This window comes from Porites lutea, chromosome 6, assembly GCF_958299795.1.
Source record: "Porites lutea chromosome 6, jaPorLute2.1, whole genome shotgun sequence".
In the NCBI taxonomy this organism is placed as follows: Eukaryota; Metazoa; Cnidaria; class Anthozoa; order Scleractinia; family Poritidae; genus Porites; species Porites lutea.
The window spans coordinates 23,418,123-23,433,122 of NC_133206.1; the positions used below are offsets into that span (position 1 = coordinate 23,418,123).

The window sequence follows — 15,000 nt, forward strand, 5'->3', positions numbered from 1 at the left end:
TTCATTGATTTTAGAGGTTTTTGTTGTCATTTTAAGGTTGTTTACAAAGTAAGAGGTAAACATAAACATAAGCACATCATCATCATCATCATCATCATCATCATTATCATCATATTTATTAAGGGTCCAATCTTACTGCGTGCCTAAAGGATCGGACACTTTTACCTAGAAATAATACAATGCAATAGACGTATTATTAATATAGCTAAAATGACTATTTCAAATCATTCAGCCTAAAAGTTACTTGAAGTAGGCATCACAAGATTTCGGCTTCCGTGTTAAAGAGCTTAAGCAACTACGACGACAACGACGACGACGACAGCTTCAAAAAACAATCGATTTTATGATCAAAACAACAGCTCTGCACGTGCATCACGCTTTTTAATACATTTCTTTGACGTCCACTGCACGACTACGACGTGAAACCTCTTAATTTGACTTTTTATGGAGTACGTGGACATACGACGAAGAATTTTCCTTCCTCTTTTTGAACTTGAATAAAATCCTCAACAATTCAACTCCACGAAACGTCGCCTGCATTTGAAATATTGAGTGGGTCCAAATAGACGCGATAAAGTTTTGTTTTCGTTTAAGATTAACTTCGCGCGTACAATACATAACTTACCCAGCAGTGGTTGATGTGATGACTGCATACCACATGGCCTGCGGTATGCTGGTAAATTGCGTATCCTCCGACAACTCCGCAAAGTAAATAATACTGGAAAACAAAATGACCATAACCATGTAAACAAACCCAATCAAGCCAAGCTCTGCTGCCGAATCTCTCACACTCTGGAGTAACTTCTTTAAGCGCTTGGAATGGCGTAAAAGCTTAAACACACGGAGAGTTCTCAGAACTCGCAGTACCACGAAGGCCTCCATTCCCGAGCTAGCACCAACTGACAAATATTCCAGCAATAGGTTAATGTAATACGGAAGAATAGCCAGCACATCAACGATACTCATGACGCTTATGAAAAATCTCAGACGGTGTGGGCAGACCATGAGCCGTGCAACGTACTCGAACGTAAAAAACGTGACGCACGCCGTATCTATGTTGAAGTAGGTCTCCTCGTTCTCCTCTTTGCATATTCTTATCGTGCCTTCACACGCAATAGTCTCCGCGGTGTTTGCTACGACGCTGATAGCAATCACAAAAACGCTCAAAAGGTAGAACAACTTGGCGATCAACGAGATAGATGGCTCTTGCAATGTTATCCAAACTTTTTCCCTGAAAGTCGCGTCCGGCCTCAGAAGGTGTGTAGCCTCAGTTGCCTCTTTATCAGCAGCCTCTTGTTCTGCTTTTCGTTTTGTTAGCTTTTCGTACGCTGGCTCGAAAGTTTCTTGCCAACAGCAATTGCATAACATGCTTACGTCCAGACCAAAGAAAGCCACTTCGTCCAAAAACGACTGGAGGCATTCCTCCCGTGGACAATGGAGTTCCCCAGAGTGGTAAAAGTTCCAAATGTATCGAAAGCAATCCGGATCTCGGTCGAAAAAGAACTCGTTTCTAACTCTGTCGTAGTAGTATAGTATCGCTTTACTACCAAGCAAAGTACTAGGGTAGATTGAAAGGAAGTATTCATTGATTTTAAAGCACCTACCACTCACGTTAAGAGTCAAAATTTTGGTGTCTTCGGGACAATCAATATGTTGTCGTTTTTGTCGAGAAGCTCTCGAGTCTGTGCTCCGAACACTATGGTTAGACGAACTGAACTTTGCAAGTAATCGGGATGGAGAGATTAGAGATAAAAAACTTCTAATGACTGAAGAGGTGTCACTTTTATTCGATGATTCCTCAACTGCAGATGAAGCAGAGCTCTGCAAACTTAAAGACTGATGCTGAAGTTTAGGTCGCCTGGAACGCGAAAAGGCCCTTCTTTTTTGGTAGGCCGACAGATTTGAACAACTTGCATGAAGTGAGGGTGCTGCACTTTCTTCAAAAGAACATCGCGCTGAGTCTGGATGCAGAAAAGCTGATGATGCCATATTTGATCTTGCGTCCACCGTGTTTAACCTTGAACTTACTTTTTTGTCTGCCAGAGAATCGTTAACAAAAACAAGTGATTTTTTACTGCGTTTCCAGTTCAATGACTGTGAAACACATTTCTCACCAAGACTTAAATTGGGTGTAGAGAGCTGTTTGCAACGGTTTTTTTCTTTCGGAGAAAAAAATGTCATGGGATCCTTTACCACTGTACTTGAAGTCTTAGACGTAGGTGCATCAGTTGCTGTCAACAGAGATAAATCACTCTCGTCCCCTATGGAACAGTTGAATTCTACATTCGGAAAAATAAGCTCCCCTTTCTCATCTGAATTATCTTCAGAACTTTGGTTTGAAAATGGTGAGGAACATTCCGAACTCGCCGGGGTAGATAAAGTGGTGTAGTTTGTGCGAAGTATACAACAAAGTTGCCCGGTAGGTCGCCTACAACCTGCAGTCCTGTTCTGGTGTAAATTCGGTACCGAAGCTGCCAAAGGCAACTCTTTTATCTTTTTATCGTTGACTTCATCTGGGTTTTGAACACCTAAAGAAGCTACTGAAGCTCGTAACGGAGCCATTCGACAGCCCGCATGGTTCGCAAACAAGTATCCATCACCTTCACATGGTTGGTCCCCGACATCCCCTCGCGTTGGACTGCTCAAAAATTCTCCGGAATATCCACTATCACATCTGATATCGGTGCTTGAATTAGCAGAGGTTAGAGGTAACGAAAGAGACAAATTTCTTGGAAAAATACACCATGTTTGTTCTCGGTCTTCTTCTAGATTTGTCAAGGGAATATTTTTTGGAACAATAAACGGTGATGGTGGAACAAGCAATTCACCAGAGCATGCACGTTTTAGCCCTTGTTCTGAAACGCTTGTCCTTCGTGAGCACGGCGATAACAAAACAGCCGGTATAGCATTATCAAAGCCTTGCTCGTCAAGCTCATTATCATCTGCTGAGAAACTTGTTTTTGGCGAAAAAAGCGTCTGTGTGCCCTCATTAGGAACGTCCTCTAGGATATCTTTTAGCGGGAAATCTTCGTCGACGTCCTTATTCATGATGGAATATTTTCAGGCACCGGCCAAAGGCCAAAGGCAGTGCGTCGGTATCGTTGAATGTCAGCAGAATTAAGCGTAGATTAACCGCAGTTATAGAGTTCAATAACGTAATCCCGTTCACGCTGTTTGGGTGAAATTAACGCAATGTTTCAGCCAGTCATTTCCATACCATCTTTTGAAGTCCACCAAAAGACTTGGTCAATCGTTTAGTCTAAGATTGAGGAGACAAAAAAAACTGCATTAATTAATTTTTTAAAGAATCGCAATTCTTTAAGGGCAAAGTGAAAATACTTGTCGTGTTTCAAGTTTGCTCTTGATATTTTAGCATTTTCTAAGGAGTTTACACATAGGAATTTTCATCGATGATTAGACGAGAACGGCTCTGTTTTCTGGTCAGGGATGAAAGTTTCGCCACGGTAGGAGGAAACACTAAACATTTTCCCGCAACTAGAATTATTTCATGATCATTAACGTATGAAAATAAAACATTTACCTTATTTATGCGTCATTTCAGTTTTCTTTCGGATGAAAAACAACCGCGTTAATTCCTCTTGAACACTGAGAAATAGTGCAGACCTATTATTTTACGAAACGTTTGCCATTAAATAAACATAACTTCTCGCGCCTTAAGGTTAAATGCTACAAAAGAACTTAGAATGGAAACTTTGGATGACGACCAGAAATTCTTCAGCGAAGTCGCAGAACAATTAAAATTAACATTAGAAGAGAAATCGACGGGTTACCCAGAAACGAAATGAAAACAACTTTAAATTTACAAGAACTTTTCTTACTCAAAACACCGTTAGGGAGTTCCTAATAAGCTCTGTGAAAGCTTTAAACTTTAATAAGCCTGATTTCAAATATTGGGAAATAAACAGGGTTTCAAACTGTATGTTTACTATGTAAACTGGCCTAAATACTTCATGTTATTTCAACATTTATGTTTTCCTGAATTTTTATTGAGAAACTTCAAACATAACTAATTATGCACCTGTTGAGGAAAGATTTTACCGCAATTTCTTGACAAAAAAAACCTTAATTAACGCATCCAATCCCCCCTTGCGGAACTGAGCCGAAAGTAAAAACAATAAACTACGTTCTTTGCACGATTTCAAATAGATCTTCTGATAAGGGAACGTTAGATTTTTAAAAAATTAAAAAAAGATCGAATGAGGAAAAATATTGCTGTAAAAATGCGCTGGCCTACTACATTTATTTACGAAATATGTATGTTGGCTGATAGAATTCTTTAAACTTGCGTTGTAAGCTTCCCGCTGTGATTCCACGAATGAATGTAACAGAAAGTAACAAAGGATAAAGTTCAGCCGTTCATCTTCCAAATGTTACATTTAAAAACACTCAGGTTTCAGATTTATGATCTTGTGGATAAATCAGAAAACTTTGCGCTTCTAAGATTTATAAAAAAAACAAACAGCTTCAATATTTATGTACAAGATATACCGAAAGTATGGCTATATGTATTTGTTTTGGTGATTATGTCAATCTATTTGGAGAACTTATGCACGTGAATCGCAAATTAAAGTTTTGCTTGTCCTTTAATATTTTGTCTGCGAAAAAATTGATATCATCGCACGTTGTATCCAGGTCCTTTCTTTCTTAGAAATATTGCTGTTTTGTCTTCCAGAAAATCACGGAATTCGAATTTTAGGCTCTAAGTGGATCGATCCAAAATCACAGAAAGAAATCAGAAATTGTAAAAACTCACCAAGGTCACATGTTTTAGGTTCAAACTGCACCGCCCATGGTCCAATTGAATATTTACCAAAAACTTGGGTTTATAAAAATAAAGTTACCTTAGGAATTAATCGAAGGCAAAATATTTAAAAGAGACATTTCCACTGTGTAAAGCTGGGAAGCGAAGGGTGGCGATTAGAAAAAGAAAACAGCAATGCTGATTCCGAATCCAAGGTTACCAATGGTAGTCGTTACGCTTGTATTCTATTTTTTTACTGTTTTTTTAGTTTTATTGGCACTACACCAAAAGGCATATGTATATTAACCACCCTGCTAAGGGACAAATCAAGGACAAGGTCAATGCTATGACGTCATAATATTTGACGTCAAAACACAAGTTATCTGCCGACAAAGGAACCACGAGAATTTATCAATAACCTTCTTTGGACAACTTGTATTTCAAAATCGCCTACAAATTAAATATAAAGTGAGGTAATTGTGTTTTCTAGAAAGTTCCAAGTTTTGTTGCTAGTGTCTCAAGGTCTTGCAGTCGTTTTTCAGTTAATCATTTCCATCAGCCCACTCACCAACCACGCTCCCACCCGCCGAGGCCAATACCAAGTGACACTCTTCAAAACAGCAAGTACTGTCAATCCCAGTGCTGAGGTAACCATCCAGTTGTCACCCTAACATCGCATCTCTCGCGCGGTTCCAGTAGTGAGCGTATGCAACGAAGAAAGAGATGTCAACATAACATAATTCCCTTGTTTTGCACTACGCATCAGCTACTGTACATAACATTGCGACTTTAAAGGTGGCGATAATTTTCACCAGCCGCCTAAAGAGGGGGTAAAAAGGTCCATTTTGTGATCCAAATGCTTTTAATAACCATTTTAATAACTTTTCCCGGCGAAAGAGGTATTGGTCTTGACACACACACACGCCCTAGTCTCTTCGCTCAAAATGATCCCTTGAAGACAAAATTGTCCCTTTGTGGTCTTTTTGCGACGAAACGACAAAAGTGATTCCCCATTTCATTGGTGTTTTATGGCTACACGAATAGTATATCTTAAGGAGAAATTTAAAAATAGGGATAATAGAAGTATGAATGATGTGAACCTCCGCATTTAGAGCAAAAGAAGAACATGAGATAATTATAAAACTGTCCATTTCTCTGCCTTTTTTTTACAAGATCGGGTAATTTTAAGTCACCTTAGGAAATTTGATCATGTTACACCTATTCTTAAGCAGTTACAGTGGCTGCCAATTGTTAAACAATTTGAGGTTAGGGATGCTACCATGGTATTTAAATGCTTAAATGGACTTGCACCTCCATATCTTTGTCAGAAGTTTAAAACCAGATCGGAAGTGCACAACTGCAACACTAGGAATAGTATAGGGACTGCCTACATATGCCACTCTGCAGGGGCACCCAATGGATCTGTTCCTCAAAATATCTGTTCTTCAGGCACATTTTTGCTGGCTGGGAGATGTGGAAGAAATAATAGTCCTTGGAAGGAAAGTGTTGATGGGAAAAAGATAATTCAGGGTGTCAGAGGGGATTTGAAGTCTACAATAGCTGCTACGGGTTACTTTTATGGGTTACTTACGACTCAAGATCTGAATTGTGCCCTATGAAACTTCCCAGTAAGTCAGGTTGCAGGTTGTAAGGTTGCTGGCTGGGAACTCTTCCATCAGTCTTGCTGGGAGTGAGGAACAGATAATTTTTTTCCAGCAATCTCCCAAAATGCTTAAAATAGTCTCAGAAAGCTTTATTCACGCTTTGTTCTTGTTTTTAGGTCTTTTTCCAAAATTCCCCGTTGGGTGCCCCTGACTCTGTAGGACGGCTGCAGGTCAGCGCGCGTTTACCTTCAGAGGCCAAAGGCTGTGGAATAGTCTCCCAGACGAGTTTCAGTCTATCACTAATTTAGATGTATTTAAGGTTAAAATAAAACAGCATTTTTTAAGGGTATTTTTGGAAAACTAAGTTTTAGATATTTGACATTGTAAATTAAGCTGAAAAGCCATTTTGAGGAGATTAATAAAGTTATTATTATTATTACTTTACCGAAAAGTTACAGCCCAAACAAACAAACAGGCCTTAAGTTTTAGTAAGATTCAAAGTTTTTGTTGTATGATCAGATAAGAATTTTTTTTCGATCATTTCGCGCGCAAAAAGGGAATAACGTACGCTTAGAATTACCGGTACGCAAGGCGAAAACAAGCACGGTGACCCTATCTTTTTGTTGCAGTTTTACAATGTCCTGTATATGGCACTCAATTACCCCAATTTTTTTGTAAAAATCTGGATAGTATATCTTTTTCGATCAAATTAAATTAAAAAATGGATTCGCGTTTACTCCATCTTGCTTAAAACGTCACCCCTAGAGTTGAATTCTCTGGGCTGCACCTGAGGTTAAAAAGAGAAAGAACTAATCCGTCGTCGCATACTGAAGGAAACTTTACGTTGTGATCGTGAAGTTGCGGCAAAGAAATGCACCAAAAAGTGTGCTGCAAGAGCAAAACTGTTGTTTTTCTCATTAAACATGTTAAGGGAAAAGATCGAAGTCAGATAAGTGATTCAGCCCCGGCTTGCCGCAAGACGCTTAAAGTGTGAAATGAAAGTTTTTCATCTAGATCAAAGAGGGAAACAAGTTAGACAAAATGTTCAACAGGGTGGTAGCTGTTGAAACGGCCAGACATGCTCCTCCAACACGATGATGCAGATCGATGGACCAAAATAATTCCAAATTGCTTAGCCAGAGCTCAAACTTGACTGGAAGCAAGTCAGTGCGAGAGCCCTGTCTACTTGTTTAGTTGATGTGTCCACCTAGTTTTACTTTAACAGATTAGAACGCAATGTATTGTTTTTCTCTTGTTTATTTCCTGTCTGCAGCTGTGCTCAGATTCAAAGTCTCACTTGGCGCATTTAAGGCTTGCTAGGATACTGTAGGTCTGAGGATAGCTCAGGATTGCGCCGGCAAAAAAACCATACCGGATGGGGCCTTTGTTCACACATATAAGAAGGGTGATTTAGGCGCGATTTTGTAACGGAGCGAAAGGGGTGAAGAGCCTATCGAAAAACTGGAGCGTCTACAGAACACGGACAGTTGACTCCCGATAACTCGAACCTCGCGCTAACTCGAAGCAAAGTCGATTTCCCCGGGATTTCCTTCTTACACTTACAGTAATTTTACCCTCGGTAACTCGAACCTCCTGCTAACTCGAAGTAATTTTTTTTTTCCCTTTAGCTGATTTCTATCATTGTCTTTACTTTTTTGTCACTCCAGTTCAAATTCAGCTGTATACTTTGTTGTTTTATTGCAATTTGCTTATTTCCGTTCTTCCGGTTATTTGGCAAGAGGTCTGGAACCGTCGAGGAAAAAAACAAATATTCAGGAGGGAGGACTGGGATTTAGTTCATCAAGCCCGATCAACCGTTCCAACCAAAGTTCCAGCCTGATGTGGCGTTCATGAAAAGCTATCCCGAGCCTTACCCATCCCTCAATGATCAGGTACTGCATTTAGATATTTATAGTCTCTTCCCTAGCTTTTGAAAGGCTTACAGCTGATTTCATTGCTATGTATACACCCGGATTTTCAGACATAATTCGACGGTCATGATTCGACCTGTGATGATTCGACACTAATCACGTGACGTATCGCTTCGCAGTAGGTAAACGGCTGCAAAAATTATTGAGAGTTCTGCCGTGGGATCCGAAGCAGTGAGGGAAAAATCTGGCTGGTAAGGAAAGCTTAGAAAGTGTAACGAAGCTAGAATCCTGACAAATGCGTTTTACCTGAAGAGGAAAGCTTTGTTGCCTGGAAAGCGGCGACATGATACAGAAATTAGGATAACATGTGATCGGGTGATAAACCTGGAGTTCGAAAGCGATTTCATAATGGACGAAATATTATCAATACGGCGAAAAGCGAAATAGTCCGATGGTTTATCGTTTAGTGTTCTTCCGTTTGACAAGGTTTCGGTATTTCGCCGTTGGTGAATACCACCCGCAATTTACATGTAACAGTGATGCAAATTTAGTTATCAGGGAGACAAATTTGTATTTCTTCAAGTTGGTACTTTTTGGTCCTTACTTAGCTTCTGCATGGTTAAAAAATAACAGGAAAACTTGACGTTTTGCAGAAGAAATCAACAGATAAATTGATCAGTCTGCCGTTGTGAAAGAATTTGCTGGAGAGTTTGAAAGTTTTGTTTTGTCGACCATTGAAAAATATCACAATGTTCGGTCCTCGACCTATGACCCTAGTGAGCACAAATAAAGAAAACCATACATAAAAGAAAGCAACATTTGTTTTTATTGAAAAAAGGTAAAATATGATATTTCTTTAAAGATCAAGGTAGAAGCTCAAAAAAAGTTGGGAAAAGAGCCGAAAAACTTATTGATCGAGACGTCCATACGCCCGATAACATGTATTGCGATTAGATTGCGTGACTTGTATGAGAGGCTGTTGTCTGAGAAGGAGCACAAATTACGGATCACAGTCCTCTTTTTCTGAATTACAAGAGAAACATTCAAGTGATCATTAAAGTAACTTTCAGATTGTGTGCTTTGATTCCTGTAGGATATTCAAGGTAAAATACTGTACTGCTTGGTAACCTCTCGGTCGAATCATTACCCTCGAATCATGTCTGAAAATCTGGGTGTATACACAGCACTGAAATCAGCTGTAATAGTTTTTACTTCAAAAAACTCCAATGGTTTGATGGAGGCATTAAATGGTGGGTGGGTCCCGGTCCGAAACTCCGCTACTTTGACTGCTAGCCAGTATTATTTAGTTGTATTAGACATTCCCAGGAAAAACCGGCGTTTTAACTACAAATAGCTGCAAGTCACACGGCTGCGAGATATAACTCTCATGCAGATCACCCCCTCCATTCAAAGTTGTTCCGCCAAGTTTTGATCATGGTTTTGTATTGCCAGCAACTTTGACGACGGGAGAAGGGGGGTGGGGACTCACCAGCACAAGACCACGGAAAAGCCATTTACGCCAAAATAAGGTACATTGCCTGAAGTATTTTTGCAACTATTTTTTTTCTAGCGCACGTTTCGCAGAAAACCGTGACACAAAGGGGGTCACAATGAGGCCGAGGACACAGTTGAACACACAAATTTTTCGTAGAAGCCTGGAATCTTTAGTTTACGTTTGTTTACATCTTTTTCTGATGTTGTATTTCTTCTGCACGCGATACAAAAAGTTATTTGGATTCAAAACGTGTTTTGAATTGCATTAATTCTAAAAGACATACTTATAATTAAGAAAGAATAAGTTTAAAGCCGGGGATTCTATTTCAATATATTATTAGAGGATAGTTGACTTTATACCAATATGTATGTGGTGAATTCACTGGAAGACGTGATTAACTCTGAGAAATATCACACTGGGAAAAAATTTAATGATAAAATTTGTGTTTTACAGAATTGTAAAATCCCTACCCTTTCAAATACCTGAAGCCTGAAAAAGGTACCCCTTTCGAGTGGAGCCTCCTTATATAAGCCATTATAGGGAGTAACCCCTATTCCGGGATTGCATTCGCATTCTGCAGTTGAAAGGTAGCCTAATATGCACTAAAGCGTTGCCAAGCTAAGACGTAAGGGAAAAAAACATATTTCTACTTGCAGCAATGTAATAATATTGTACACTGACAAAGATAATATTGTAATAATATTGTACACTGACAATACATTTAAAGGCTGCAAAAAAGTAAAAATTTTGATCTGATCTGGGGATTTTCTTTTCATTTTGTGTAATACTATGAGAAATGACAGATCACCAATTTTTAGTTAGTATACTAGCGCATTTTGAAGAAAAATATACCTGCTGACCATCTCAGTTTAGCTAAAGCAAAGATAAAATCTCTCGTAGCAATTATCATATTTAAGGTACATAGTGTAAGGCTGCTATTAGCGAAGTAATCAAGAGGGATCTACTTAAAAATGCAGTCTAAAAGCTAATAATAGGTCATTTTGCACGATGACATCATTTTACTACAACTACCAGAATCCTACAGGGTATTGCTTTCTTGTGCAAATTAAGGGCTTTTGTTATTTAAACCTCAGGGGGATTACCAAATTTTTAAAAATGTGAAAGAAAAAAACAAAATGAATCCTAGTCTTAGTAGTAAAAAGAAGTCATCGTGCAAATGGCCTAATTTGATATTGTTTATATCTCAGTTCACACTTATCTTGAATAAAAAAGGACAAATAGATTTAAAAATTATGTTTATGAATCAATACTTTTTTAGAGGATAATAAAAACAGTTGTGATATAAAGATCCGGGCATCCATGTTGTAGCAACTTATTTTAATTTATGGTACTGTAAAACTAGAGTTCTCATTAAGTGCCGGCGAGCAGCTAAAAACCCAGCTACCTTGAGGTCTGAGCTGTCTACTTTTGGGGGAAAATGGGTCATTAAGTTAAAAGGTCTCAAATTTCTTACAGCACTCGAATTGCCAAGCCACGGTACTTTTATATCCTAGCTCAGTCTACTTTAAAACTCAATGAGAACCCTGTAAAACTATTCTTGTAATGTTAGAGGTTTAAAAACTCAGTATCATTACCACTGCATGTATATTGAGAATCTATTAGTGCCTTACTGTTGTAAGTGCTGCTGGACAGTCCAAGTCCCAAAGACTTCCGACAACTCTGTGGTGTACTACATATCTTGCTGCTCCCAAGCCTCTCAGGGGAAAACAGAAACCCAAAGTCCATCTCCCCCTCTTTAAGAGGTGTGAAAATTCCACTGTCTGAGGTATAATTCAGGGGGGTGAGACCAGTGCAGCCCAAGTTAGAAGAAGTTAAGGGTGAACCCAAAAGAGATGAGAGAAAGTTGTGACTGCCATAGGTCTTTGTTGGTGTGATCATTGATTTAACAGGAGATGTGTCAGCCAAGTCACTTGTATTGTGTCTACTGAAAAAAAATCCTGGTGATGCCATTAAATCATTAGATTGAGAATTTATGGCAGCAAGAGTAGGCTGAGGGCGTGGTCGTAAGGGTGATCGTTTGGGTTGACACAAATTTTGTTTCTTTTGTTTGTTTAGTGAAGATGTCTTCTCATCAATATGCACGGTTGATTTTCTCTTCTCTGATTTTCTTTTCTTGGTACCACGGGCCAATATCTCTCTGGTTTCATTTCTTTCTTCGTTTAAATGGTTGTTGCCTGACTCCCAGTGACTTTTGCTGCTAGTAGAAACAATTGTGCTATTGTCACATACCTCAGAAATAATCTCATTTTCCTGACTTTCAGTCCTAGAAAGCAATTGCTCTACGGAATGGATTAAGCTATTCTCTTGGCTGACTTTATTTGCTATTTGAGGCAGAGATGATTGTGCATTTACTTCTTGAGTAACTGTTGCTTTTCCCAAGAGACTACTTTCAGTTTCTTGTCCATATCTTTGCCCAGCTCCATTGTGTCTCACAGCATCTCCAAAATTCTGATTCTCTGTACTCGAAGAACTTGTGGTTATGGGGAGGAAAGTTGGGTTCACACCAATAGCTGCCACATTTCCCGCAGCCGCTTGAGCAGCTATTTTGTTAGCCATGTTCATGTACATATGTGTTGGCAAAATCACAACTGGTAACCCTGTGACACTTGCATCAGACAAGAATTTGACATTGCCAGTTGCAGGACTGTTCACAATAGGGCTTGATATTAGCAGGTTATCAGATGGTTTAGGCAGGATGGGTCGCAGTGCCTTTGTGATTGACTGCTCAGCATTTAAGTTTGGCCTGACATTCGGCTGTTGGTGCTTCATTACTTCCTTCATGATATTTTCTTTACCTTCAGGGGATATCGACCAGTAACTGCCCTTACCAGGAAGTGTGGATGGCCTCTTGGCCTTAAGAAAAAAGCTGTGGAGTGACAGATTGTGCCGGATCGAATTCTGTCAAAAAAGGCAGTATTGATATTAATTTCATATAATTTCGTACCAGTGAAGACCAAGCAAGGCTGTTCTCTAAGAAAAATTATAAGAAACCCCACTGCCCCGAACCTGTGAAACCCAGGGTGCCAGCATTATGATTCCCATCACAATACTAAAATTTTTGAGTTGCCTGGGAGGAAATATTACGCTCCAGGGGCCACTGGGCGCATCTAGAACACGGCCTTGCCAGGTCACCTCAGTTTTGCCCAATGGTCTTGGGTGTGATATTTCAAACTAGATACTGATTTAACCCCCTGAGACACCCTCAGCAATGTGACTTAGAGGGAGTCCATGACAGAAAGAATTTATTCAAATCAAGCGTCTATACTTAACCTTGGTTCGGATCATATACCTGCTGTCGGTATGACTTAGTGTCCATACTACTGAGATGTCTTGAGGTGAGCATTGCCTCATAAGGATCATGCAGTCAGTAGTTTAGTCTATCGATCAACCGGTGATTTGTAAACATGTAATATTTAACCCGTCATTCTAAAATAAATTTATCTAGCAGTATACTTAGGTTTACAATTCATGTACCTTCCAAGCTTTTTTGCAATGCTGATAATAGGGAAAGTTATCCTCAATCCATTTGTAGATATCTTGTAGTGTCATTCGTTTCTCTTCAGTGCTATTAATAGCAAGAAGGATAAGGGTGGCATAGGAAAATGGAGGTTTGGGGTATGGATTCATGGATGTGGTCTCTGTTGGTGAAGGTATGGTCTTTTCCTCCTCTTGATCAAGCAGTGGGTTTGAATCCAGACTGCAAAGCCACTGAATGTTGGTCAGGCTGTCATCAAGAGAAGTGGCATCTCCTGTGCAAAAGAAATAGAATTTAGGTGCAAAGGCAGACAATATAAATTCAAATTCAGTGCAAAAAATGTAGTTGGTAAAAGCAGGACTAGCCTGCTGTTTGTCATTTGGGAAATTGCAAGTTTAGAGTGTAGCTTCACATGCCTTCAATAGCTAACAAGGAGGTGCCCATATTCTTGGTGACTTGCCACTTTGCTTGCAACCTTTATGAAATTTATCACTTTCTTCTACTGGGATAGTCAAATAAGACAGGTTGAATGTCGAATGTAGGCTACATGCAGATATAACAAAGGAAGCCCTCGACATTTTACTCTCCCCTTTAAATTGTCCATGAATTTGCAGTGCTGTTGATCCAATTAGTAGTAAAAAAAAATAATCAAAATGTAATTCAAGTGGAGAGTCAGACAAATAAAATTCTACATTCTTGTAATTATAGCGTATCTATATTAAAAATGTTTTGCATACCAATAAACCCAGCATCAATTTCATCCGATTACTTCGAGTCGTTATATTACTCCCTCAGTGAGAGGAGACAACGACTCGAAGCAGTCGGATGAAATTCAGGCTACAATAATAAACCAAAGTAATCAATTGTTAGGTTTATAGTGATTCGTTATAAAGAATGTTGTGACTCAAAGGCTTCTAGCTGCAATATTCTTTACGAATAACCATAACGTTCGAAAAATAAGGGTTCTTGCTATACTTGAGGAACGTTTTAATACGCCGTATATATAAATAAGCTTATCTCACGCAAAAATAAACGGTATGAACACGCGGGTTTGGTCACTTTTTGTCGGAGTTTGGAGAACGTGAAAATTAACAAACTTGAGTAAATGTAGAACCATTGCAGAATAACTTGGGAAATATGAATTGATGGTAAATAAATTGTGATGAAATAAGCGAGAAGAATCCCAGCTACTCTTCGAGGCAAAATAAGCAAGCATGTACCCGCACGCTTCTTTATAACAAAACTGGCCTCCGATGTTTCGAGAACTCTGTCCCTTTAACATGAGTAGATCTTCCTTTCAAAAGGTAAATAAGGACAGAATTAACTTACGTTTCCTTGAACACATTATCGTGCTGTATTTCTGAAGATTCTGAGCGAGATCGCAAGAAAAATGATCAAGTGTTCGAACCAACGCGCACCGCAATATCGACAAAGGTTGAATACTGCAGTTTGAAATTCCTGCTTCCGTTGAATACCATCCAATCGCAGAACAGCAAATCAGCCTCTTTCACATGTGGGAGTTTTCCCCAGAGTGCATTACGGCATTTGCATTCGAAACATAACATCAAAATGGCGGAAGAGGATCACCTTTTCTGACCGTCAGATTTTCACTCGTGAAAAGTTTTAAAGGGTAGTAAAGGGTAGTATGATCAGAGGAGAAGGACACGCTCTTGTAGTAATTATCTTGCAAATAGCTGTTGAACTTACACAAAATGTAGCGGGTAAGTGATATTCACTATTAGATGTGTCACTGCTGGTAGCTTACATAAGCT

The 15,000-nt window shown here is 39.2% G+C and overlaps 3 protein-coding genes across 4 annotated transcripts in view; 1 reads left to right on the forward strand and 2 right to left on the reverse strand.

The window, feature by feature from the left end:
• LOC140941590 (uncharacterized) overlaps positions 1–5,468 on the reverse strand; it is a 6,283-nt gene extending 815 nt beyond the window's left edge. The window contains exons 1-2 of the mRNA XM_073390610.1: positions 5,331–5,468; positions 626–3,259 (exon numbers count right to left, since the gene is read on the reverse strand). Coding sequence (XP_073246711.1) covers positions 626–3,048 — 2,423 coding nt within the window. The 5' untranslated portion in view covers positions 3,049–3,259; positions 5,331–5,468. The remainder of the gene's footprint in view (positions 1–625; positions 3,260–5,330) is intronic.
• A 5,824-nt stretch (positions 5,469–11,292) lies between these two features.
• LOC140941146 (uncharacterized) lies at positions 11,293–14,668 on the reverse strand. The gene is made up of 3 exons (XM_073390116.1): positions 14,558–14,668; positions 13,228–13,502; positions 11,293–12,651 (listed from the first exon to the last, which is right to left on the reverse strand). Exons 1-3 carry the CDS (start codon positions 14,571–14,573, stop codon positions 11,299–11,301), a joined length of 1,644 nt encoding a protein of 547 aa, XP_073246217.1. The 5' UTR covers positions 14,574–14,668; the 3' UTR covers positions 11,293–11,298.
• Positions 14,669–14,774: 106 nt separating this feature from the next.
• Positions 14,775–15,000, forward strand: part of LOC140940643 (transmembrane 7 superfamily member 3-like) — an 18,130-nt gene continuing 17,904 nt past the window's right edge. For both annotated transcript variants that reach the window (XM_073389632.1, XM_073389633.1), the window contains exon 1: positions 14,775–14,949. In XM_073389632.1, coding sequence (XP_073245733.1) covers positions 14,874–14,949 — 76 coding nt within the window. In that variant the 5' untranslated portion in view covers positions 14,775–14,873. The remainder of the gene's footprint in view (positions 14,950–15,000) is intronic.

Coding starts and splice junctions, on each gene's coding strand:
- LOC140941146 (XM_073390116.1), bottom strand. Junction 12,652..13,227: donor ATTGCAAAAAAGCTTGGAAG/GTACATGAATTG, acceptor CTTTTTTGACAG/AATTCGATCCGGCACAATCT.